Source organism: Periplaneta americana, chromosome 10 (assembly GCF_040183065.1).
Source record: "Periplaneta americana isolate PAMFEO1 chromosome 10, P.americana_PAMFEO1_priV1, whole genome shotgun sequence".
Classification (NCBI taxonomy): domain Eukaryota; kingdom Metazoa; phylum Arthropoda; class Insecta; order Blattodea; family Blattidae; genus Periplaneta; species Periplaneta americana.
Window position 1 is genome coordinate 113,341,922 of NC_091126.1, and position 27,527 is coordinate 113,369,448.

The 27,527-nt window shown below is 35.4% G+C and overlaps 1 protein-coding gene across 1 annotated transcript in view; it reads right to left on the bottom strand.

Annotated features, from left to right (window-relative positions):
* Window positions 1–1,027: 1,027 nt before the first annotated feature.
* Rip11 (Rab11 interacting protein) overlaps window positions 1,028–27,527 on the bottom strand; it is a gene marked incomplete in the record, with an annotated part of 282,858 nt that continues 256,358 nt past the window's right edge. The window contains 2 exon segments of the mRNA XM_069838058.1: window positions 1,028–1,364; window positions 23,924–24,090. Coding sequence (XP_069694159.1) covers window positions 1,355–1,364; window positions 23,924–24,090 — 177 coding nt within the window.

Below are 27,527 nucleotides of genomic sequence, written 5' to 3' on the forward strand. Positions count from 1 at the left end.
TCGTGCTTGGATGTGAAATTTAAAATTAACTTTAAAAAGAGTTAAAATTGCTGAAAGGGATACTATTGTTAAAACCGAAAATAATTGTCATACGGTATTCAAAGTATATAAACATATAGAGCATTTCAATTTTAAAAAAGGAAGTTATGTGATAAAATGTCTTAATACTAGACTTTCAAAATTTTGAATCGACAGCAAACATTTTATATTAGAATACAGCAAAATTATGCTCTATATCTTGAAAATACTGGAGTCAAGAGAATGAACTCAGTTATTCTAAAATAATTATATTTGCTGTGTTTTACTTTAATAATAATAATAATAATAATAATAATAATAATAATAATAATAATAATAATAAAAATAATAATGATTATGATAATGATGATGCTTCATTTATTCTGGCAGAGTTAGGCTGTGAGGCATTCTCTTCCACTCAACCAGAGGATAAACTATTTTCCAGTTCACAACTTTATTAAAACAAGATACAATACCGAACATTTATTCCACTATTATAGCTTTGTTCTATGATTCCATAACCAAGTCATTCATTACTTTCTGATAGCTCAGAGATGTAATATTAAAGTGAAAAATCTATCAACATGTTCCCTTAACAACCAGTCTATATTACAATTCTGTTAACTTAAGCCCTGTATAATAGATCAGTAATTCTACACAATGAAATGAATGACTTACAAAATCACTCATATTTTACGCAAAGTAAGTAAATTAATATCACGTTTTCATTTACTAACTACTTACTGCAGCGAGACACGTCAAGTTGCTGTTGAAGTATGTGAAACTCTCTTATTCTAAATTATCCTCACACGAACATTTGCACTCTATGACAAAAAGCTGTATGACTGTCTCTATGAAGATAATTTTACACACTTCCTTTTTGGTGTAGTTCAGCATTTCTTCTTCTTATCACAATAATATCAGCTGCAAAATAATTATAAAACTACACATTTGAGAATCATTATGATTTGAGGAAAATGGATGACTCTCATTAAGTAAAATTATAGACTTCATAACAATAGGATATATTTATGTGTCAAAATAAAATAGGTTCAATACATAAAAGGTAAAACAATTTTCAATAATAAATGCAGTATCTTGCTTTAAGCAGACGAATGATTGGTTTTAGAATACAACTCAATGAAGATCACCATATTTTAAAATCCTGGAGAATTAGGCTATTGTAAAACATATCAATGTTAACCCTGTCAAATTTCTAATATCTATAGCCGAAGTAACAATGAAGACATGGTAGATGAAGATACCAGATGCTCAAACAATATGTAGATTTTTATTTCTGGTAAATTTAGCATTGCAATCAGCAGGAAGATGGCGATCAATGGTGACTGCAACATAAGAACATGGTAAGTACGAATTTAGTTAAACAGAGTGAACTTGAGAGATCTGAGAGTTTCACAGTTAACCTACTGGATTATAATAGGGACTATGAATGGACTGGAATGACAATTACAGAGAAAAACAGACAAACAAAATACATCAATGACGCCCTCAACTCTCATGACTGAAAGAATGTCAAGCATTTTATTTACTTTTCTCTATTCCATGGTGGAAACTTCAAAGAGAGAAAATCTACGCCAAATCATAGGAACACAGATACTACATTCAAACAAATAGTTAAATACAGGGTCTTTCTAAATTAGACTGACAAACTTTTGGATCGAATAGATAACTTTCTTTCAAACACTTTTCGCTAAGGAACCCATGGGCTCGGAAGCTTCGTTTCAGTTCTAGAGGGGTTTAATGTTACCACTCAGTTTGTTTACTCTATCAGTGCAGTATCATTCTTCGACCCAGTTTGTTTATTCCCTGAGCTTGGTAACATGCATTAACCCAGTCTGATTACTACCCGAGGTCGGCAAGTTTGTTTATTGCCATCTGGTCTGTTGACATTTTGTGCTCAGTATCATTCTTCCACTCATTCTGTTGACTGCTTTTTCTTGGTAGAGTATAAGTCTTCCTTGCTTACAAAACATTGCATTTTGTTAACTACAGCAAACGTGGAATGTTACACATGGAGTGAGTTGGCGCACATGCATTTGGCATATGGGGCAACATTTAGTTCTGCTCATGCAGCTCAGAGGCTTTACCAGCAATGGTTTCCAAACTGATGGGTTTCTCACCAGTGTATATTTACCAGCATTCATCACAGACTACGCGAACAGGACTTATTCAATAAACAAGCAGATGGTCAAGGATGGCGACATTCTACGCAAACTCCTGAGACTGAGAAAGCTGTGCTGCAGTTTGTCGAGAACAATCCTTCAGTGAGTACCGGTATTCACCAATTCAACATTACAATGGCCCAGAACCAGACTGTTCCAAGTCCATTTTATTATTTTCTTTTTTCAGGAGAGCTATTTCTAGTTCCTGACTTAAAAGCTTCATGAAACAATTTGGAATAGCTTCACAGCAAGCTTATGGAGAGGAATATTTATAATTTTGTTCGATTCATATATGCTGATAAGAATTGAACCACAATGAAACACAGATTTCTTTCTTACAAAAAGTTGGACTTAGAACATTCTGGTTCTCAGCCATCAATTAGTCATTGGATGGCCTGGAGAATTCTGCAGGAACAGCTGTTCCATCGTTATCATCTTCCCAAGGTCCATGCTACTAAGCCAGGTGACTATCCATTGTGACAGGAATTTTGTACTTGATATTTGAACGAAACTGTTGTTCAACCACAGTTTGCAACACATGTATTGTTCACAGATGAAGCATGCTTCACACATGAGGGATTGTTTAATTCCCATAATTCACATATTTGGGCTTTCGAAAACCCCCATGCTATGTTTGTGCGATTGCATCAAATGAGATTTGGTGTCAATGTGTGGGCAGGGATTGGAAATGAATTCCTTGCGGGGTCATACCTTTTGCTGTGATGACTCACCGCCAATAATTACTTGGTACTTTTGCAAGATCCACCACCACCACCACCACCACCACCACCACCACCACGACTACTACTACTACTACTACTACTACTACTACTACTACTACTACTACTACTACTACTACTACTACAACAACAACAACAACAACAATGGCATCACAGCCCAAAGTCGAGCCTTAGCCTCCTCAATTTTCTTCCTCCAACTGTCCCTGTCCTGTGCTAATCTCCTCCAGGCAGTTTTTCCGAGATAGTCCTGAGAATCGATCATTACCGCATCTATCCATCTATTTTTGGGTCTTCTAATTGGTCTTTTACCATGTATTTTCCCTTCTAAGATCTTCTTTGGTATTCTGTTCCCTTCCATCCGATAGACATGTCCGGCCCATTCAACCCTCCTTAATTTGATGAAAGTAACAATATCGAAACTTTTATATAATTTATATAGCTCGTTATTATAACGTATTCTCCACTTCATATTTTCTTGCACCGGTCCAAAAATTCTTCTGAGTATTTTGCGTTCAAATATACCTAGTCCAGCTTCTGTGTGCTTAGATAATGTCCAAGTTTCACTTGCATAACAGAGAATACTTCTAATAATTGTTTTGTATATTTTAAGTTTTGTTTCCTTGTGCACACAGTTAGATTTCAATATTGCGCTTAATGCAAAATAGGCCTTATTGGCTGCAGTGATTCGACTCTGTACTTCAATTAATTCGTTATTGTTACTTGTCATTACTGTTCCAAGATATTTAAACTTCTCAGTTTCTTCAAACATGTTTATCGTCAGATTAGGAGGGTTGTCTACTGCACCTGCTTCCTCTTAATATCAGACAAAGAATATGGTTTCAACATGATGGGGCACCATCTCATTTTGGGAATGAAGTACGTAATCATCTGACAGCTATAATCGGCGATCACTGGATAGGTCGGGATGAGTTGCCTGGTCGGTGTACTCACCTAACCTTACTACATTTGATTTCTTTTTGTGAGGCCACATGAAGTCTGTGGTTTATGAAACCCATGTTGACTCTGAAGAAGATATTGCAGCACACATAGTCTGCACAGCAGCTGAAATCAGGGAAATGTTTGACACCTTTGCAAGGATACGACAAAGTATGGCATGTCGATGCAATGCTTGTGTGAGTCAATAGACGTGTGTTCCAGCACTTGTAATGATAAGACAGTAAAGCAATGGATTCATATTGCTAATTTAACACTGCAGTGAGTGTTTTTCTTTTTCATTCAATTTGTTTTTTTTGTGTTTTTCTGTATATTTGGGTCAATAAATTGTGCCTGTAACATTAATGATTTGTTTATTTACTTTTCATGTAACTAATTACTTCAAACTCTTCCTGTACGATCGAACTATGTAATGACATAAACCCCTCTTGTCTTCAAAGGAAGTGTCGCAGTCCATGGGTTCCTTAACAGAAACTGTTTGAAAGAAGGTTATCTGTCTGATCCAAAAGTTTGTCGGCCTAATTTAGAAACACTCTGTATATGAAGCTTCGATTTTACTCACATTTTGCATATTTATAACATGTCTTGCTCTGTAAGATTACATTTACTTATTTTCTTGGTTATTAAATACTGACTATATTATTGCAATGGCTACAGAGTACGATATCATCATCACGTGTATCAGTGAATACAAGGAAGAATACAAGAATAAAATCATGAAATTCAATTATGACTTCATATGTGGTACAATATGAAGAATTCTAAAAGACAAAAGGAGAAAATGCACAGTAAATCCTATAAAAGACTAAATTACTTTTAATAAAAATGATGATCAGGTAAAATAATAAAATATATTGTAATATTAAAGTAATTATACATGACAATTACAAAATACTACAGCATTCGCACCATTTATTTATGTATTTATTTATTTTTTTATTTTCATTCAAAACTATTCCTCAACCTATGTTCAGTTCATTAAAACTGGAGTAGTAAAACAAGCAGAGTCATTTATGGACTACGACGAAGTGGCCAAACGTTACTGGTGGCCTTCAAATGACGAGAGTACTATATGAAATACAAGTATCTCAAACCTTTACGGCCAAAATTCTGCAGATGGTAGAAAACTGTAAACTGAGTATTTTGAGATAGAAAACTAATGGTCAGAAATGCATATTTTAGGCGCCATGACATCTTGAATGAGTAATACGCGTGAGGAATGTTTTTGTAAGCTGCTTTCATTTTCAAAGCACACAAGTGCCTGCTGCATTGATGTTTAGTGGACCTAGCTTGCAAAACAATTGTACTGTACACAACCACCTTCGTTTCTACAGTGATATTTGTTTCTGTTTACAGTTTATGCCTTGTCGAAGATGCAACATTACTCGCCACAGGAACTCGCAGACATCCATTTAACGTTTGGAGCAGCAGGATGTAGTGCCCAGAAAGCCAAACGTAGGTGCAGGAAAAAGTTATCCAACAGGCATCATCCGAGTTGAAAGACATTTCTCATTCATTGGACAAGAGAGTGAATTCTCGCCTGGAAGCAGAGAAACCTCTCTGAATTTTATTTACTGGTGCTTTCAACTGCAGAGGTTATTCAGCATTGATATTAAACGTGGGTAAGAAATTACCACCAACAAATTTTGCATGGAAATCTGTATCAGTGAACATGGCTCTTTTACATGCTGTAAATTCTGACATGCACGTCCAGATTTGCATCCCTCCTGGAGAAATCCATGCTTAAGATATTATCACCCTTGTCTCGGTTGAACCCACAAATCTTAGATAGAATGGTTAGAATGGTAACAGTGACACTACCAAGAACGACTTCTCTTAGTCTGATATATGCACTTTCTCCTAATGGAAGCTCTGGTAGAAGTATCATAATTGTCCAGATGAGTAAATTTATCTGCCTTTTTCTTCTTCTTGGTATTGATAGTATTTTTCCCATCCTTGAGCAATTTTTAGTTAGAGCACTGTAGAGTAAGAGCACCTATCTCTCTGCCATTTGCTGCACTGCTTCTTCCATTATTGTAGTTGCAAGGAAAGAAGCAACTTTTGACAGTTCCGTAATGTATATTTTATAAATCCTTTCATTCACTCTCCAAATCTCTTTCTGGCACCACACAAATGTATACGACATCGCCACATGGATCCTTCTCACAGTTGTCATTGTACTGTCGGTGTGTGCAATATATAATTTGTGTTTTGTATAGTATCAGTTTAATTGTGGTTTAAATTTAATAAATTAGTATAGTTTCATTCTAGTTAATTTTAGTTTGTAGACCTACATATTTTCACTCTAACAATGTCGTAATATGGACATAAATCATAAGAAAAGCAGTGTGAGTACCGAGAAGCAGGTGAAAGTAAAAAATGGGCAGGAGTGCCCCGATTTGTAGACAAGCACGTGAAATGGTGTGTTTGGTATGAGAATATTTAAAGTGGAAAGGACAAAATAAAAGTCCGAGACATATGTCTGAGCCACTACCTGTAAATCCTTAAATTAAAAAAAGGCACACCACTGCAATAAACATGCTCGATTACACTAATGAGTTGCTTTTACAGGCAGTGTTTCGGCAAATGAAACCGTAAATAGAATTTGGGCAAATGAAATCGGAAATTTTATGTAGATTAATTTTTACAATTTCACTGCATAGTCAACTACAAAAAAATACATTTCATGTCTCTCAGTAACAATGCAATTTGCATTAAAACTTTTTTATGATCAATTTTACCCCAATTTACAGTAGGGAAAATACAGTGAAACATCTCATTTACGGACATCGAAGGGACGTAACAATCTGTCTGCATCTGGGGGTGTCCTTTATTAGGAGGGAGGCTCCCCAACCTAACAGTAAATTTATAATATGCATTATGTGTCCCTTTACGCTTGAAATGAAATATATTATTGTAGTTTAATTCTAAATACAGTATACTACATTAAATTCTTTGTAACTCTGAACTACAGTAGATAAGACCGAAAAAGGAAAATACAGTACTGTGCCATGCAATTTTATTCTAGGTCTACAGTTATGCAATGGTATAATTTACAGTTTTCAACTTAACCTTTACATTCAGGTGCCATGTCTCTCGAAACAGAACAACTAATTGAAGTGAAGAGAATAATCCTACTCACCCTACCACGTGTCAAATAAAATTTCACGATCACAGAAAAATTGGACCCATCAGACAGGTTAAATTTTATGACTCTGTTTATCCACCTGCTTCTAGCTAACAAGGGGTAGCCACCTGGGCTAGTGGTAGCCTACGAGACCCTTATTGTCTTCTTCCATGTTAAGGAATTTCTGTACAGTTCTCAAAACTAAATTTTCCATTTTTGTAACACATTGGGCTTGAAATCCAAGTTCTGTTCACAGTCAGGAGGTAAAGCAAGCTGTCTGTAAACGAGAGTTGAATTTATCATTATTGCTATATTATTGCAGTTGGGACATAAAAATCTGTCCGTATATGAGGAGTGTCCATAAGGAGAGGTTTCACTGCAGTTCATTTCAGAGGAAATAGGGAGGGGTACGTGAAGTGGTATATCCCGTAAATTCTTCCCTAAAAAATTTTGCTCCTTCCCCCACCCCAAACAAGAACTGAAATTTCATCTCTGTGTCTATCATACATTATATTAAAGAAATTTTACTGAGATTTGCACATATTCCCTAACTCTCCTTTCATGTTTATCACTAATAAGCATGAAAACTCTGCTTGCCTGTCTGCTCGCCCATCCACCAGCTGACTGATCTTTTGCTATTGAAGTGAGGGAGAATGCTGTTAGTGGCAACATCGCACTTGCTCTCTACAGCTTCCATGTGCTTTACTAGAAACGTTAGATTTTGAATCTTTCCCTGTTATCACACAAGAATATATCTTCATTCACAATTTTTTCTCTGAAATGCTTGTATATGGACAAGATAAATTCTGTTCCTGCTTACTTGAGACTCTTTTTATGTGTTAGCACTCAGAGATTCTACCTTTGCTATTCAGTTACACTGTTCTTAATAACATTATTACACTCACAATATGAGCAGTAATAATAAATCACATGAACTGATTGTTTGCACACAAAGCACCTTATAACTACTGGGTGTTCATTTCAAAGTGTGTCATGACGTCACTGTTGTTGGGTCACCGATTTGAAGCGAGTTTCAGCTTATATGTTAGAGAAGTTGCCTATTATTTAAGGCGTTCTTCAATCTGAACTTGAGAACGTGTACGGTATAACTTGAACGTCGTAGCAACAGATGGCGGTCTGTACTGTCTGTGTGCTACCATAACCTCTTTCGAACTGTGTTTTGCGCCAGCAAGTCGTACGCAGGGTATTTGTTATCATCGGTTGCGTACGGTAACATTCCACAACACAAATCAAATGCTCCGTGTCTGTGTTGACCGTCGAAGTTAATGTCAACAAATACATAAGTAATCATCTTAACCCTCTCCCCATATCCCGACAGTATGTATTTGGAAACAGTTCACATTCCTGCCACTACCAGCGTTACCGTACGTATCGGTGCGTACTCTTCAGAATGAACGCCATACTTGCTAGGCAGCTTTTCTGCCTCTTAGGTAATACGCCTCTGCGGAAGTGTAGGAAGATTGAATTCTCTAGGCTCATCAGCTAGCCACATGACAGCATACAGCGAGCCATGACACATTTTGAACTGAACACCCAGTAGAGTCCTGCGTTTGGTTACCTAAAGTGTCAAAGCAACCTACAACATTGTAGGTAAGTATGGAGAATAGCTTGATGTCATCCAACGCTACTTACTTCAGATCTGCTATTCAGTGAACACACAAAAACAAAACAAAGCTAGGCAGTTGGAAATGAGTGTTCTAATACAAGAATTTGGTAGTGAGTATAATAGGAAAGAATAAACTGTATTTTATTATGAAGAAGGAAAAAAAAAATATTTGAAACATTTAAAATGTTTACAGTCATTGATTATAATGTGTAGAGCCTCGTAAAGTTTGCACTCATAATTTGTTTTATTTGAAGTTTGTGCTGGCACTAATTTGTTAATTTCAAACTTCAATTAGATCTAAACTATCTAGATGCGTTCTACTTATTGTAAAAATAAGGAGCAAATAAATTCTGGATGCCAGGTAGCCATGGTGACAAACATTTTAATGAGATTTTTAATGAGTTGAAAATTGTTTAAGACTTCGATTTCTTTTGTCACTATGACTAACATAATGTTAACAAAAGTGGTTGTACAAAGAAATTCGAATGTTTTTTAAATTAATATCGTTACATTTATTGTTCATCTCAAGATACTGTCCTACATATTGTGGTTTCACAGCATCTCTGAGAGTGTATGTTAGCATTGCATATATATTTAATATTGTTTAATATACGAGTATTTCTTTATCTTAGCTCGAATAGTTTTTTCCATTGTGTGGACAAAATGTGATGGCTCCTGAATATAAAGGGACTAGCTTCTGAAAATTTTTTAGTTTTTTTCTATCCCTGGTAAAATTGATCTTTTATTGCACATAAGCTACCTTTACATAAATATTGCATTATTATTGTTATTAAATCCAAGTGGTATTTTGTACATGAATATTATTCCTATTGTTTACTGACTTATACACATACTGCACACGAAAAAACAAACATAAATACACAGTGCTGGAGCGTGCGTCGAAACCAACAGCACTGTAAATGATTGACTCACGACTTGCTCTCCGGACCAAACGATGCTATTATGATCAATGTACAGTTGTCAAAAGAAAAAGTGGCCGCTCTCTACACACAAAGTTCTCTTCGGGTATCTCCGCTACAATTCGGAGACAGGCGATGTTACATGTTGTTGGACCACATGGCCTGATATATAAAGTCAGAATGAAAGTTTTTGCGTGTTAATCTGTAGCATAGTGGTAGCGTTTCGGACAAGTGTTCGTTAAGGTCGTGCGTTCGAACACAACCTAATGCTTTTTATGCTTTTTTTTTTTTTAGGAGAGAGAGAAAATATAATTGCTCCTGTTTCTGTTGTGACTGTTTTAGTAATTAACATAAGGTTCATGAATGTATTATGCCATGACTTTGTCATTATTTATTATGACATTAAGGCTATAAGGCTGCAAATGGAAAGAGAGATTATATTCTCAACAAAAATATCTTTCGTGGCATAAACAAAACAAACTTACAGGCATCTGCCTTAAAAAATTAAAACAATTAAGTTAAAAAAAAAACAAAAAAACAAAAGAAAACAAAAAGCCACGATTCAATATTTACCTTAGTCCATCTTCCTCCCATCTCGATCACATCTTGCAGTCGAATGGGCATGGAATCGACTAGTGTTTTCAAATACAGACTGTTCTCAGCCATGGCATCCCAGGCATACTGGACGAGCTTCTACAAATCATCAGAGCGTCTTGGAGGGGGATTGGGCCAATTTTTCCGCATATGTTTCTTTACTTGAGCCTACATATTCTCCAAAGGGTTCAAGTCCGGAGAGCGACAAGGCCAGTCTATCAATTTGATATCCTGTCTCCTCGCAAACCAGTCCCAAAACAATTGAGATGTGTGGACTGGATTATTATCCTGCTAAAATTGAAGAATTCCAGCAGGATATAAAAACCTAGTATGAAGAACCATACAGTGTTCCAGCAACCGTTGATATTTGTGCTGGTTAAATTTCCCGCAAATATGATGGATTGTACCCACTCCACAACGAGAAATCCACCCCCAACACGACACAGATACTCTACCCCTGCAGGCACGTATGGCAGCGTATCTGTGGTCGAATTGGGTACCAGGAGGACGATATACAAGATTTGGTCCTTCCTTTGTAGTAGAAAAGGTGATTTCTTCAGAAAATATTACTCTTTTCCAATCCTGATCACCATTTCTCACTGCAAAGACTAAACGCTCCCCTATATGCTCTTTCTTATGAGCTTCCCTAGGAATGGCACGTCGAGATCTCAAATTGACGGCCCTTAAACGATTTCTCACGGTCTGATCCTGGTCAGGGAAATTAACAACTGCCTTCAAAGTAGCAGCGGTATGAAAGGGATTCCTTTCAAGCTCTGCCACTAATCTGGCATCCTGTTGTGGTGTTGAAATTTTCCTTCTACCACTCCCAGCTTTTCGGCCAAAAATTGCGAAGCGTTTATAATTTTGCACCCATCTCCGGGCTGTTCTTTCTGAAATGTTGAAATGCCTACCTGCCTCGAATGCTGAAAAACCAAGATGAATCACAGCCCATATTATACTTTCTTTCGTTCCTGCGCCTCTTTGTGGAGCCATGTCAGTCAAAGTCGCAGGCAAAAATGGCGTAGTGGTTTCCTCAGAGAATTAGCCTCTACCTAGGTCTTAAAATAACAGCAAAACATTCCTTATACTAAAAATATATATTGTTCAATTAGGAAATAATAATATAAATACTTGTTAGAGTCTTATTAATAACTAAACCATTTTCAAACATAAAGTCCACAGAGTTAAGAAGAATATAATTATTTTATAATCTCGACCTCAGTGTCGTAATTTGTTTTCGAAAGATCTATATTGAACTGTATACACACAATACGTTAATCACTGCTGTTGTTACCACTGCTGCTGTTGCAGCTGGTATTACAACTACAAATATTATTGTCATAAACGTAATCTTTTTATATCATTATTAAATATTCAGAATATAATCTAAATGAATGTTCAGTAGTAGCATTTCTGACAATACGTTGAATTACGTTAATACCAGGTAAATGGAATAGCTCATTCAGAAGAACGTAAGAACGTTGGATGTCGGGAAAGTCGGGGTTCGAATGTCAACGTATCAGGCTCAAATCCTCGTGACTCCTTTCCAATTTATTATGTCACAGGATAGTATAATGTAATAACATAACAATATAAGAAGAAAAAACTTACACTTGTATTAGGCAGCTGTATTGTTCTAAACCTAACATTAAATTAATATTACTTATATTGCTAACGAACGATAACAGAATACAAATGATAATTTGAATATTATTTATATCGCTAACAAACGATAACAGAATACAAATGATTTTTTATTTTTATTTTTTTTCCTTGGTTATTTAACGACGCTGTATCAACTACGAGGTTATTTAGCGTCGATGATATTGGTGATAGCGAGATGGTATTTGGCGAGATGAGGCCGAGGATTCGCCAGAGATTACCTGACATTTGCCTTATGGTTGGGGAAAACCTCGGAAAAAACCCAACTAGTTAATCAGCCTAAGCGGGAATCGAACCCGCGCCCGAACGCAACTCCGGATCGGCAGGCAAGCGCCTTAGCTGACCGAGCTACGCCGGTGGCTTACAAATGATAATTTGAATATTATTTATATCGCTAATGAACGATAACAGAATACAAATGATAATTTGAATATTATTTATATCGCTAACAAATGATAACAAAATACATATGATAATTTTAATATTATTTATATCACTAACGAACTATAACTGAATACAAATGATAATTTGAATATTATTTATATCCCTAATGAACGATAGCAGAATATAACAAATTATAACTTGAATATTATTTATATCGCTAAAGGAACGATAAAATATAAATAACTTGAATATTATTCATGTTGCTAAAGAACGATAACAGAATATAACAAATTATAACTTGAATATTATTCATATCGATAAAGTATGATAACAGAATATAAATGATAATTTGAGTAATACAGTATTTATATCGCTAAGAACTATTAAAAAATAAAATGAAAACTTGAACAAGGTCCGAACTCACAACCTTCGAATCATTAAGCAAGCACTCTACCACTGGTCCACGAGACGCAGATGTGGAATAATTCCATAGTTCCAGAACTGCTTCTAAAAGCACATGCATCATGTAAAATCGCCGTGACCCAAAGTGGACTTAGAAAATATTTGCTGTTCACGAATGCGGCCACTTTTTTTTTGACAGCTGTACACCTAACTTGTATTCAAAGTAACCAAACGCAGGATTCTACTTATAACACATATGGTATGACAAGTTAAGTTTTGTCACTATCTTATAGATCATATTAGTATATTGCTGGCAGATGATGTGTTGAACGAGAAATTCCGGTAAATTACTGCATTCATCCTCATTGTGTAAACAATGTACTCACTACCTCTTTAGTCCAAACTCTCCTCTCCTTCATAAATCTGCTTTCTGATTGTCAGGTTAAAAAAAAAAGGGAAACTAGTGTATGAAAGTTCCAAATATTATCAACAGGCATACTCATGCAAATAACACACCTACAAAAATATGGGGGAACAAAGAAAATAATAATTAACAAATTTAACAGAAGGAAAAGTTACGAATAAATAATTCGAAATTTTTATTTGAAGTTTTATTAAAATGTTTATGAGGCTATTTTTAATGTAAAATTAAAGGAAAAGTGACACACACACTCCAAACTGATAATCTCAATAACAATAAAGGAATTTATAATTTTGAAGTTGGAAGAAAGGGCCAAAAAGTTTATTCTGTATTTTGTGGTATTATTTATTTTGATTTCGAAAGAACAATATTTCGAACAATAAAGTAAAACTCGTTTAAGATGATACCACTTATGAAGTTTTCCTGCATGAAACATCAGAATAATTTTGAACCAAAATTCCCTACATGATTAAGATATAATTTACCCTTTTAATACATTTAAATTTGAAAGAATTTACTGCCTAAGAAATAAAAAAAAAATAGTCCACAACAATCTTTAACTAGTTCTCTGCATAATGAATAATTTTCGTGGTTCTCATTACAGTATTTAAAAGTTCCACAGAAGCCTTGATTTGAATTTGCTGTAGAAACTAAATTCCAATGAAGAGAGAGATAAATTATTAATACATGGGGCAATGTCAATGTCTGCAAAGGCATGGAACTCATTGTCAGGCAATTTAGGAAACCACTACCAATTGTTTCAGGAAGGCTGGATTCAGTGAAAGTGTGAATGAAACTACACACGAAGATGCCGCTGATGATGACAATTGGTCATAATTATGTTGGTGGAGGAGTGAGCCCTGAAGTCTCGTCCAACATTAATGGGTAAACTTAGAATCAGCTCACATTCAATGAATTTGTTGATGCAAACGATATTTTTTCACCATTTGGGGACAAGATATAGAGCAACTATACAGCAAAGTAGAGGTAAATCACAACACTGAAAAGGAAAAGAGAGGAAAAAAAAAAAAAAAAAACTTGTATGAACGAAAACCATTGCCAACATGTCGAAAGGCCATAGAGCTTTTGGACATTTATGACCTCTCTTCGAGAAGGCTGCCAGTGTACCGGAGCATATCACAAAATTCTGTGGGAAGGGAAGGATTATACAGTCGTCTAAAGAAAAAAAAAATTGTCCAACAAACACTGAATAAATTCTTCATTAAATTAGATTAGTACACTCTTGTTGTTTAGTCAACTGTCCGAAGACAGGTCTGAACTTCACAAGTGAAACCAAGACAGCATCACTTATGAGGCAACTAGGCCAGGAGATAATGGGGAAAAGTGGCCAGTTCCTCCCCCCCCCCCCAATTGCATACATCGCCGACTAGCTACATATTACACTAGTCAGACTTCAGATGCACACAAACAATTATTCTTCCTCTGACACATATCGTCAAGTGAGATGTATTGCATGATAATAGATGTACCAGCCAGAACCTCAATCAGAGGATATTAGTACACTATAGGATAAAAAATAATTGTGAGTAGTGTATGTCAAAGTGGATTAATTGATTTCACATCCAGAAATGTACAGACCCAGAAACAAAATTTTGACTGAATTTTCAAAGTTCCAATTCATAACATACTGCGCATGTTCAGTGGCCCAAATTTTGTTTCTGGGTCTGTACCAGCTGCAATTTTTATGATGAGATGAAATATATAATTTCCAATACAAAAGTGAAGGGATATTGTGTGGTACAACCAATCTTTTAGGTTCGCTCTTTTAGGAAGCTTTCCTGCTTAGTAAGCTCAATTTACCGATTTTTTTTAACATCTTAAGAGGGTCTGACTGTATCTCAATATATTTTGTGTACTAGGTTTCACATATGCAGAGCTAGAGTTTGTATCCTGCAAGTGGAAACTAAATGGAGAGACTCGTTATATTCGAGAATCTCTAGTCACAAAATAGATTTGTTAAGGAAATTAAAGTGGGGGATTAATTATGAGACAATACCTAACAATGTGTCATACACTTAACTACAAAACGAAACGAAAATCGTATGAACTGAGAGTAAACCACCTGGAATGTATGAAGTATAATCCATAAAGAAAAATCTGTAGAAAAAAAGGAATTTTACGAAGTATTACAAAAGCACATTAATTGCGTCAATAAAGCTATCTTATAGGTGGAGACTAAAACACTAAAGATGGCAACCAACCAGAAATAAAGGTGAAATTACCCTAAACGAAAATTGGAAGAGTCTCAGGAACTTTGCTACAACTTTGCAATGGTTGAGTAATTTAGGTTCTTCGATCATTATTATGGATAATGCCTCCTGCCTCAATAAAACTGCAGAGCAGCAACCCACAACAAAATGGAGAAAAGATCAGTTAATACCGGAAGTAAATATAATTTCTATAGAATCTGATTAAGTTACATTTACAGTTATGTTTCAATGTGGATTTTGCAGACATGCTGAGATAGAATGGATCAATGGAGTACCAGTGCCAGACAATGCGAACAGAGATGAATTACAACAGCTTTGCAAAAGGAATAAATTAACACAGTAAAGAAGTTGAAAAGTTAATCAGGAATAAAATGGTGGGTACTTAACTGACTGTCATTCACCCATATGAAAACAGTTGTTTAGACCAATTTACTGATAAATTCATGCCCAGGGTGCTTCATAGGAGGCCGGTCTATGGTACACCCACATTATGGTGAGATGTGAATGGTGATTTGTTGGGATGCCACAAAGGAACTGGAGCTCCCAGAGAAAACCCCTGTGTTACCTGGACCATGGGCTTGCTCAACACAAGTTGTAAATCAGGAGTACAGCAGGGATCGAACCTGGGTCCACAGGATCAATTAGTATCCCTTCTTTCACAGACACTTATAATTTCAAGTTGTGTTCTTTTCTATTATTCAGAAATTTCTTAGGACTTAACAATAGAGTTTCATTTCCAAGAATAACCATCATGGTGCTCCAAGAAGCTGGTGAGGCTTATTTCGTCAAAGTCTCTTCAAATACATCAATATCTCCAAAATACACCCACGAGGGTTACCATTTTGCACAGTGACACACACATTGATAGGCACATCAGAGGTCACCACTAATTGATGGAAAATAAAAGTGTCTGATGATCACACACCTCATACCAAAACCCACTATTTTTTCACAAAATATGATATAGCTAGTTTTCTGCACCTTCAAAAACAAGGAATTCTGTGAGGGTGGTATTTTGCTTCAAAACTTGCCATATCTTTGAGATAGACTGCACTGAAAGTTTGGCTTATTTTCAACATTTCTGTTTCAAAGTCTGATATATTTTTAGATACTTGTACAATTTTATTTATGCAGTATTAATTTACTCTCTATGTACAACATATATTCTTGATTCTAATTTTAATTTTTACCCCTTTTCTACTGAGATTTACATGATTAATTGCTCAGTCCAGTGTTATCACCATAATGTCCACTATAATTCCACTAAAAAGTCATTCAGTTATTGTTAAAAGATGTTATGTGTCATTCTTTCTTATATAACACATACATAGATCCCCTTTTAACAATGACCATTTCTGTGTTGAACCAAATTCTGTCTTTCTTTCAGTCTCAAAGGATTCTATGTAAAAGTAGCTTCACCGAACATGATCAAGGGGCTGGTTAAGGCAGAGGACGTCTGGAAATTCGACAATATAATGATTAATTTCAGAACTATCAGCTCGTGTGAATGCTGGGGCAAACATAATGTCTGTCCAAAACCATAGTTATTCCCTTTTTACAGCATTTTGTATTTTTTTAGAAAAATAAAACATGTGTGATGTTAACACAGCAAATAATACAGTTGATTGTTCATTGTGCATTTTGGTTGCTATCTACTATGATTTATATTAAGTGTGTATCAGAAAAAAAAAAAGTTATTTCAAACCTGTCCCTTGTCAAAGTGTTCCCTCAGTCCTGAGACAAAGGCCGGGATATTAAAATAGTATTATTCTGGTTCAATACATCACCTTGTCAGCATTCCATAATGTAATACAAAAATATATTATATTTACATATATATATATATAAATACACACACTAGCTATAAGTAATTTTCCGAAAGTTAAAATTGTGCTGCTCCCACCCCCTTATCTTGTTCCAATCAACAAAAAAATAATCTGTGCAAATTTTCAGCTCAATCGGACAACTGCTTGGTGACCCTCAAACCATTTGAAGTTGGAACACAGTATATGCAATGATTAATTCCATACAAAAGCGGTATACTCTTCCCTATCTCGATCATTTCCTCTTTTCTTCTTAGAGAAATTTATGTGGACATCCTGGCAACCCCAGCAATTGTTTAATAATATTCTGAATGAATGTTCCAAAAAGTTAATTCGAAAAATTCCTGAAATAAGATGAAATTTTTTTAGAAATATTAGGTTTTTTAGTAACGCACACAACTTCTATAAGAGGAACATATTTTTATTATTCTAATTTCTATAGAATCAAAACATTATGTAAACGAACGAACATTGAACATTATTTTTTTCTAGGAGAGGATTTAGTAGCAGTTGGATATTTTTTGCAGTCTCTGACAAAAATCTGTAAAACAAATTGCTTCTCAGTTTCATCTTTTGTAAGAATATTATTGTAATCCTGAATGAGTTTGACTTCCTTTTCTGTAACGTCATTCACAAGAACTATCTTCCTAAGTTTTTCAATTCCATTTTTGTAAACAGGATCATCCTTTCAAGTTGAAGGATCTTTGTCGAGGAAAACGGTGCTGACAGAAAATCTCGTGAAGAAAATTTTAGTACCAGGAGTTACAAAAGACGAAAACTCAATATTCGTAAAGGAAGAAAAATCATTTTGGTGCAGAATATACCTCTTCAGTTGATTTTCCTCTTCTTTCTCTTCTTCACCTTCGTCTCCTTCCAGTATAATTTCAGCCATATTTGCTTTAAGCGCTGTTGGAACATAGTCATCAAATAAGGATAGAGCAACAGTTACGGGAACTAAGTACCAGAGAAGTTGGAAAATTTATTTGCAGCAGCCTTACTGATTTCTGGATCAATATCCTGATAATTTATCAGTTCATGCATGAATAGGAAATCATGATAAGTTGGTTTAATTGCTTCTGATGACAAAAATCAGGCTCGAACATACACCCGAGCAAGAAAAATAATTGCTGTGTGTCTTCCTTTTCCAAACTGTTTCTAAGGTGTTGAAAAGAAGTGCGATTTATTACCAGATTTTCAGTATCACGCCCAAAAGCTTCTTAATATATAAATCCCATTTCTATCACTGATTTTGCACTTATCAAAAACTTCAGGGAGACGGGGAGTAAAAAAACTGCAATGTACCTCAAGTTGCTGGAACTACTGCTGCTGGAGCGGTTGTTGCTATTTCACTGTCATCACCACCATCACTACTTCGGCTGCTTGATGTTGAATCATCAGTTTGTGATGTAGTAAGCTGATGAGTAGTAAAATGTTGTTACATTTCTTCATAAGTCCTTTCTTTCCTGGCAGTTTCCATTGCAATGCGCTTCAGTACTCTTTCTTCCTTGTGTTTTAGTTTTTTATCTACATCAATCATGCAGCCTGGTCGTCCTTTCTGCCATTGAAGTATTAAGAAATCCTTATCCTCTTAATTTTTCATCTGTCCCAAAGCATCTGAATGAGCTACGTCAAAGTGATCGTACATAATTTCCACAAAAAGATATCTTTTTTCTTCTTCCTTGCCTGTAATTCCACTCAAATTTTTTTGTAAATCATTCCATTCATCACAGAGTTTGAATAACTTGTCAAAGCAGTGGTCAGTTCTTCTAGTAGGGAATCGTGCTTTTTGCCAAAAACTGGAAACTTCTTCAATCACCAATGCTACACTTTCCTCTGTTGTAAGATTTACAACTCTTACATTGTACGTAAAAGAAAGCTCTTAAAACTTGCCAGTTCGAAGGTAGTTTGGCTCCGACGACTTGATTGGAGATGTAGCCAACAAGAGAGACATAAAAGTCTTTTCATAACTTGTGTGACGAGCTACCTGAAGAGGTTGATACCATTTTACAACTCTAGGAAAAAAAGTCTTGAAAGTCACTTTACACTAGCAGTCAGCAGATTAGCACAGACAATTTTGAAACAATAATCATGTTTAGTTGCAAAATAAGTGAATAAAGTAAATAATAATAATAATAATAATAATAATAATAATAATAATAACAAAATATAGGTTTATCCAATAATACTGCAAAAATTGTTTTCCGGGCTAAAATTTCAAAACTTCATGGTCGATGAGGGTTGGCTCGCAGTTCTCTGATAGAGCTGAAAATTTGCACAGACAGTATTTTTTTTTTTATTGGAAGAAAATAGAGGGGTGGGAGCAAAAGTTTTAGAAAGATTAAAAATAAGGGCCACCCTAATACACACACATATACATATACAAATACATACCATATATATATATATATATATATATATATACATATATATATACACACACATACAGTTCCATCACCTTTCTCCATTAGTCCTGAAATAATACAAATACTTCACTTCTGTTTTGTTCTTTCATTTGGTTGAAATGAACTCCATCATACAAAATTAACATTTAATTCTTTTTATATAGAAATTGTTCATAAAAAGTAGGTATGATTTTTAAATTTTAATTACCTGATTAATTAAAAATAAAATTTCACAATTCCCATTTCACTATTTTACATTTAACTGACACTATCTGCTATTCCACTTCAATATATAATACCGTATTTCATCGTGTAATCTTCACCATCATGTAATGGTCTCATCCTTATTTATAGACATACTGCTCAGGATTTAAAAAATCTCACTGCATAACATCGCATGGATATTTCAGTTTATTATGCATAACCTCTTGCAGCCTGAGACCAAAAGTGAAAACCATTTTCTGTGGTATAAAGTGAAGATTTATGAAAACTTTTCTACAAACTTCTGAACGGTTTGAGTCTTACTTTTGCCAAAATAATAATAATAATAATAATAATAATAATAATAATAATAATAATAATAATAATAATAATTGATCTTGTGCTTCTTCAGAATCTATTCCAGACTATTGTTTTCCTAAATAATTCCAAACAAATCTTGAAATGCTAACAAATTAAACTTTGAAAGGGTACTAAGTTTTTTCCATGCAGATACATATTTATTTATTTGTCACATAAATGCGACAAATGTCAAGCCAGGTAATATAACTTTTGGAATTGAACAGAACTAAGTGCAACAGTTAGTTCCTTTCTTCATCAACTCTAAAGAAGAGGTTGTAATCTACTCCCCTACACATTTGTTGTAGGTAGTTCCTTTCATTACCAATTGATAGGGCTATCTTGAAAATATAAGAAACAATGTATAACTCACTTTGCCAAAAAATGTCTCTTAGTGCCTTTTAATTCTCACTGATTCATATACACACACATATAAATATGCTTTCCCCCACGATGTGGGGTTTTTCCTATGAGAGAGCCCTCACTCGCTTGCCGTGCACTGGAGGGAGTAGCAAGCCTGCTTGCTTACTTGTTGACCTTGTCGGAGAGAATCCTATGTTGCTTTTTTGGTTTCTTAGACTGGACACTTTCAGTTTCCTAAAATTTATGATAAAGATTGTGGACTGTTTTATGATCTGGAGCATCTACACCCAGGAATCTTTCTTGAAACAGTGTTCGAACTTCACGAGGTGACAAAATTAACACAAATCGTAAATAACGACACAATGTGCCATTGTAAACTCACGAGGCATAATACACTTTCTATATACTGTCGAATTAAGAAACGAATACAACACATACCCAGGAACAGCTGCACTACAACTGTGACAGTCACCGAAGAAAGATTACATGACATACGTAATCATTTAAAAATTTCTCCTAGAAAATCTCTTGGTCATCTTGCACAACAAGTGAGACTTTCATATGAGTCTGTGCAAAAGACTACTAAATTATTGCACTTCAAGCCATATAAAATAACTGTGACACACGCTTTTCAGCTAGGTGACCCCATATATAGGCGCATATTTTGTGAGTGTATTCTGGAAAATGTGTACAATGGAAAAATAGCCCCACATTTAATATTCTTCTCGAACGAGGCCTGATTCCATCTCCAAGGTTATGTGTGTACTAGAAACATTGTTATTGCAGTACTGATAAACCTGCCTTCGTACATGAAGTGTCCCTCCATGATGACAAAATCAGTGTATGGTGCGCCATCAGTGGTGAAAGAATCATAGGACCAATTTTTTTTTGAGAATACAGTTGATTTTGTTACTTATGTGAATACCATACTAACCTCATTTTTCAGAGAATTAACCGATAGGCAGGGTGATCGTGCATTTTTTCAATAGAACTCTGCCACTATTCACACTGCAAATATTTCCATGAGAGAAATTCACAATGTGTTTCCACAAGAGAGAGTTATTAGTAGGGATTTGTGGCCCTCTCGGTCTCCCAATTTAACAGCCTGCGATTATCATCTCCGCCATAAATAAAAAAAATGCTGTGCATTAGTCGACCTCGCACACCATACAAGAACTCAAAGACAATTTTCGTCACAAAACGAACTACAGTGAGTGATGAATAATTTTATAAAGAGATGTCAAAAATGTGTGGAAAATGAAGGCGGGCAGTTTCAACACTTCATTTGATAATTTGGTAAGTAATAAGCCTCTTAAATTTGTTTGTGTATTGTTGCATGTTTGGTTTGTTTTATTGTTTTACTCTTCCGCTAATCACAGAGCTCTGGCTAATAAGCAGCGTAAATTTGTTTGTGTATTGTTGTATGGTCAGTTTCTTTTATTGTTTTACCTTCTTGCTAATCACTGAGACTCGGCAAATTGACTAACTGGCTAATGAGTGGTACGCTCGCCCATAGGCAAAACACTCAAGCGAAAAGTAAAACTGATCGCACTGTATATGCTGCTGATCAGTTTTCAGTAACTACAAAACTGGACTTACGGCTTGAATGAATGATGTATTCCATCAGTTCATACACAGAGCATAGCATTTTTCTTTGTAACTCCGAATATCCTGTCACATGACAAGAATGAGTGCCCACAGATAAGATAGTGTTGTTCAATTCGATCAAATTTCTATTAAAGCCATGTTGAGTCTGACAAAGGGGGTGGTGATTGTTTTGTCAAGGACAATTTTCGCTGAACAGCAACAATTCTTTGACTTCTTTACCAATATATTCCTTTAAGTACTGTGTAACAAAAGTACACGTTTCATTTGGGCCATTTTTTCCATTACCTTCGTGGTAATTTAAGAGAAGAGGCTTGCCAGGTTTAGAATATGGATGCAAAATACTGAGACAGTAAGCTAGTGTAAGTAGAAGACGTTGCCTCGTTTCATAAACTTTACACTTATGCTAAAAGAGAACCTTTACGAACATGTCTAATAAATAACTATTATTATGGTGATATGTCTTTGAATTAATTTTTAATGAATTTAAACCGGATAAAAACGAATGATAGTGGTAAAGTTCACAGTAAGTAAATACGCATTTACAGGCATGTAAATTACCCGAATAATTTTCGTTAGAGTTTTTCTGGAAAATTTACTCCAAAATCACAAAAGAAAAACACTACACCCATTATTACAAAAGCTCAAAAACTCTACATTGGCTGTCTGTTAGGAGATCAGGATAGGCTTTGGGCCACCAAGATTTGTTGTTATTCTTGTTTGTCATTTTATTCGAGTGGCAGAAAGGAAAGACGAGAGCTATGACTTTTGCAGTTCTGATGATTTAGAGGGCCTCAATATCATGTGACCGACTGCTACTTTTGCTTGAAAAAATTTCAGGATTTACTGCAAAAACCAAACATTTAATTGTTTATCCAAAATGGCATCAGTGATGATTTAAGCCGGGCATCTTCATTTAAATCCCACAAGATCTTTCGTTTGCCAAATCATTTCATATACTTTATGGATATTGTCTTCTGTGGTCGATGTTGATGGCCTTCCTTCTCGATCAGCATCATCCACGTCTGTGTGGCTTTGCTCAAAATGTTGGCACCATTTCACAATGGCTACACGTGACATTGCATTCGGCCCATATACCGCCACAATTTCACAGTGAATCTCTGTACAATTTAGATGTTTTGCCTACAAGAATCATACTGTACCAGTACTTCAGTTTTGGAGTATGTTTCCAGTTGACGCACCATTTCACTCTCGCACTATGATGCACCTCTTATCAGTATCATAGCACAGCAGAACTGTCTCTGCATGAAGCCATGCACATGAACTCTATTCTGACAATGTGCTGCACTTGTTGCACAATTCCCTCAGCGTCAGACGACATGTGTAATTTACTTTTGGAATGCTCCTCGTAATAAATATCTATAATAAAGTCTTCATGTGATTAAAAGAGAACCTCGATTATATGTCACACAATTGTCCTGTGGCTTATTAATTGCCACAAGGAGAGCGTGAAAATCTTAACTGGTTTATAGTAACAACTTATACTGCTCCCTTCTTCTATTGTTTGAATCATACCCATCATGATCACTGAATGCGTAACCTTTGTTTAGTTCTCTGTCAAGTTTATTTGAACACTTTCACCCCTTTTGAAATATCTTAACAAATTGCACTTTGCTCGAAATTGTATTAGTAATTAGAAAACATAGATTAGGCAAAGAAAAATTAGTTGTACAAAAGTGCAGAAGAAAGCAAACCGACATTTTAAAGCATCTAGTTGGCAACAGACAGATTTAAGTGCATTCAAATTAACAATAATATGAATTCTGTGGATTTCTTTTTTAACCATTCACTATGTCCCATCCATTTAAACCGATAATCGAGGTTGCATTGTATTAATAAAACTTACGAATTACTGAGAAATAAAAGCAATCCATTCAATTTTATTTACCTCAATTTAGCTTGAGTTTTACAGCTCACATAAGGATTCTGCAGTATGCGGGGCGTCGTCTCCATAACACGAAGCAGAAGATTATCCAAATAGTCTTCTAAATCTTTTAACTTCTTAGTTTGATTCTCCATGGCCAGTTGAAGGCTGCATATCATCTCAATCAAATCCTTTGAGAATTACAAATAAATGCATATTAGACTCCTCAATATTACAGTCGAACTCCAATATGCAGACTAATAGAGGGTAGTATGATCCGGATATGCAGGAATCCATATAATTGGGTCAGAAATGAAGAGAGTCTAGAAACAACAGTAGTAAGCTACTGCAAGTATTGAAAGTGCAAAATGACTATAGGTCTGCAATTTATAATGTGCAAAGTTACATATATTCAAACAAAATAGAATTTTAAATGGATTAAAATTATAATAACTCTTCATATTCCATACAGAACAGAACTATACTTAGGTATGGTAGTACAGTACACGAAATAAAAAACCTAAACATATGCAACTTTCTTTTAACCCTCGAGAGCTCGTGCCTGTAAACTTTACGTCATGGCTCGCGCATGGTCGAATTGACCGTGCATGGAAATGAAGCGGAATCTATATTTTTTGCTAATATCTGTTAGCACAAAAGTTACAAAAACATTATTTAACAGCAGTTTATTCATTAACATCAATATTATTATTACAAAAACATTATTTAACTGTATTTTATTCATTAACATCAATATTATTATTACAAAAACATTATTTAACTGTATTTTATTCATTAACATCACTGTTATTATGTATTAAAAAGAAGATGAACATGCCAATATCCAAGTAAACTTGAGTGTTCTTTATACTGTGAAAAATATATAAATCACATTATATGTTAAATATTTTCATCAATGTCATGGCCTGGTATAGGAGTAACAGAAAAATATGATGGTATTTCCACTTGTCCTATTCATTGGAGTCATTATCGGTGTGAAATAGGCCTAAATTCAACAAACACAGAAGAAAATAATATTAGAAGATGAACTCACTTAGTCACATGACCTCACACGTATTACATATCTTCATCACTATCACCATCGGTACTTTCTTCAGGATTAGCACAAAAAGTGCAAGTTGACTGTGTATGTTCTTTGCAGATGAAGTGGCAGCATACATTACACCTCGTCTTAGACTTACGATTTTTCTTCCAATCGCAGAGATGGCACCTTCCTGGACCCTCATTTTCTCCAGATGGAGGTGGATTTCTTTCTTCGGCAGTTCCAGTAATTTCTCTGATGTTTCTCTTCAGTTGACGCGGCAGATTTTCTAGTTGCAGTCTTTCAAGTAGATAATTTCTAGACAACTCCTTGCTGAGTGTTTGTAGGAATTTTCTTCGAAACATGTCAAACTGGCGAATATTGTGTTTCAGTATAATGAAACTATTGATGCCTGCTATGTTCAGTAGTGTAAAGCACAGAGTTAGAGGCCAGCGGTTACTGGTTCTTGCAACTGAATACCTAGCCTTGTACTCATCCACCATGTCCACCCCTCCTTTCGTTGAATTATAAAACGTCAACATGTAAGGTTTTCTAGATTCTTCAGAGTCTGGATCAGTTTCATCGGTATGATGCATGGTGGATAACAGCAACACCACCTTCTTCTTTTTCGGACAGTAGGACAGAAGGGTCTTGCCCTTGGTGAACCCGAAAACACTGCTATTTTCCATTGAACGACTTTGCAAAAATAAAGGGGGCACCTCCCTCTTATTTTTTCTCAGCGTTCCAACTAATGTTAACTTGTGAGTTGTTAGAAGTTCATCAGCAAGCAGCACTGAAGTGAACCAGTTGACAATGGTGACGTTTCTCCTGGATCCACTGATTGGCTGCACCATCTGTTCACAACACATTTAGCAGAGTTATCAACTTGGTAGGGCCCTTCAGGCTGCTTACCAGCGTAGACTTCCATATTCAGTGTATAAAAGGATTTTGCACATGCCAGAGAGAATACCTTTATTCCATATCTTGCTGGTTTTGTTTTTATGAATTGTTTGAAACTGCACCTTCCACTAAAAGATTCCAACATCTCGTCGATAGTGACGTATTCACTAACAGTAAAATTCTCGGAGCATTTTTTAACAATTTGCTCAAAGAGAGATCGAATAGGAGCAAGCTTATCAACACTTCTGCGCTCTTGTCGAGTATTTGAATCATCAAATCTTAAAACTGTCACCAGGAACTTGAATCGTATCCGGTTCATACAAGTTCTGAAATAAGGAACACCTGTCCCATCAGCAAACCAAAGGTTGAACAGGTTCAGATGAGATGCTCTCAAAACTCCAGCCTTATAAAGAAGTCCTATAAAAGCTTCCATTTCAGTTCTTGTTGTATTGTGTGCATCTCTTGGGCGGCTGTAATTTGGACGCACTTTTTCAATTTTTTCATTTGTATGTCTAACAATTTCATCAATGATAGTGTCAGTAAAAAATAACTTCCAACACTGGAATGGAGTCGATGCATTCCTTGCTACCTGTTTTACACCAGGTATAAACCTTACTATATTACGTTCGCCAACACGTCTGTTACGTGGTGGACAGTGCATTTCCCATGTTGTTACTCCATCTTTCCCTGTATAAATTGGACCTGGAACAAGGTCTACTTCCTCATCTGCTGATAGAGCAGAGTCTGTGTTATGATCGATTTCTTCAACCATATCTTCTTCTTCAACGTTCGATTCAATGCTATCAATTGGTCTGATAATTTCTTCTTCACGGAACAATTGTCTTCTGACTGCACCAGCTTCCCTTCTTGTTTCTTCTTCCCGGGCCATTTCCTTTTCTACACTATCAATAAGGTTCCTTATCCTTTCTCCCTCTTCATCCATATTTCTACACGGCAATGTACGGGGATCAGTAGTGAAAATAAAGTATTACACTGACAAAAACGTACGTATATGTGAAAAGTTATAAATACAAGACAAAACTACATTACACTTATACACCAAGTGAAACAATACGAAGTTTCGTAATGACTCGCACACGGTTGAAACGACCAGGTCTGTATAACAACAGTTTCAAATCAAATTGACCAATAGCAAAGTGCATGACAACAGTCACATCTTATTCTGGAAGAGTCGAATGAAAGGTACTGAAGGGGTGAGCGGCAGAACTCAAGTAACCTTGAAGCAGAAGCTAAACGTTTATCACACCCGGTCAAAAAGACAGTGTGCGAGCTCTCAAGGGTTAATAAACCATTTCAAACATCCCGAAACGTGATCCGGATAATTGACAATCTGGATATTTGGAGTTCGGCTAATTGGAGTTCTACTTATTTCCATTTTATTGTATTATTCCTAGGTTATATATTGGATATGAGAATGAATTAAACATAACAACTTATATGCTATAAAATGGTTCAAAGTGAATTCTTAACCGATTATCAATCCCTCTATGGTCCAGAAACATTGAGAATCAAAGCCTACAACATCTTGAGAAAGAATCTTGACCATGTGAAAGTGTGACAGAAAAAGCCAGTGAAACGATATTTTTAAAGAGGATTGCTTGATATTCAAAATTAGGATAGGTAATATTTCACAACAATATAGACTCAACTGAAAACATGTCCTCC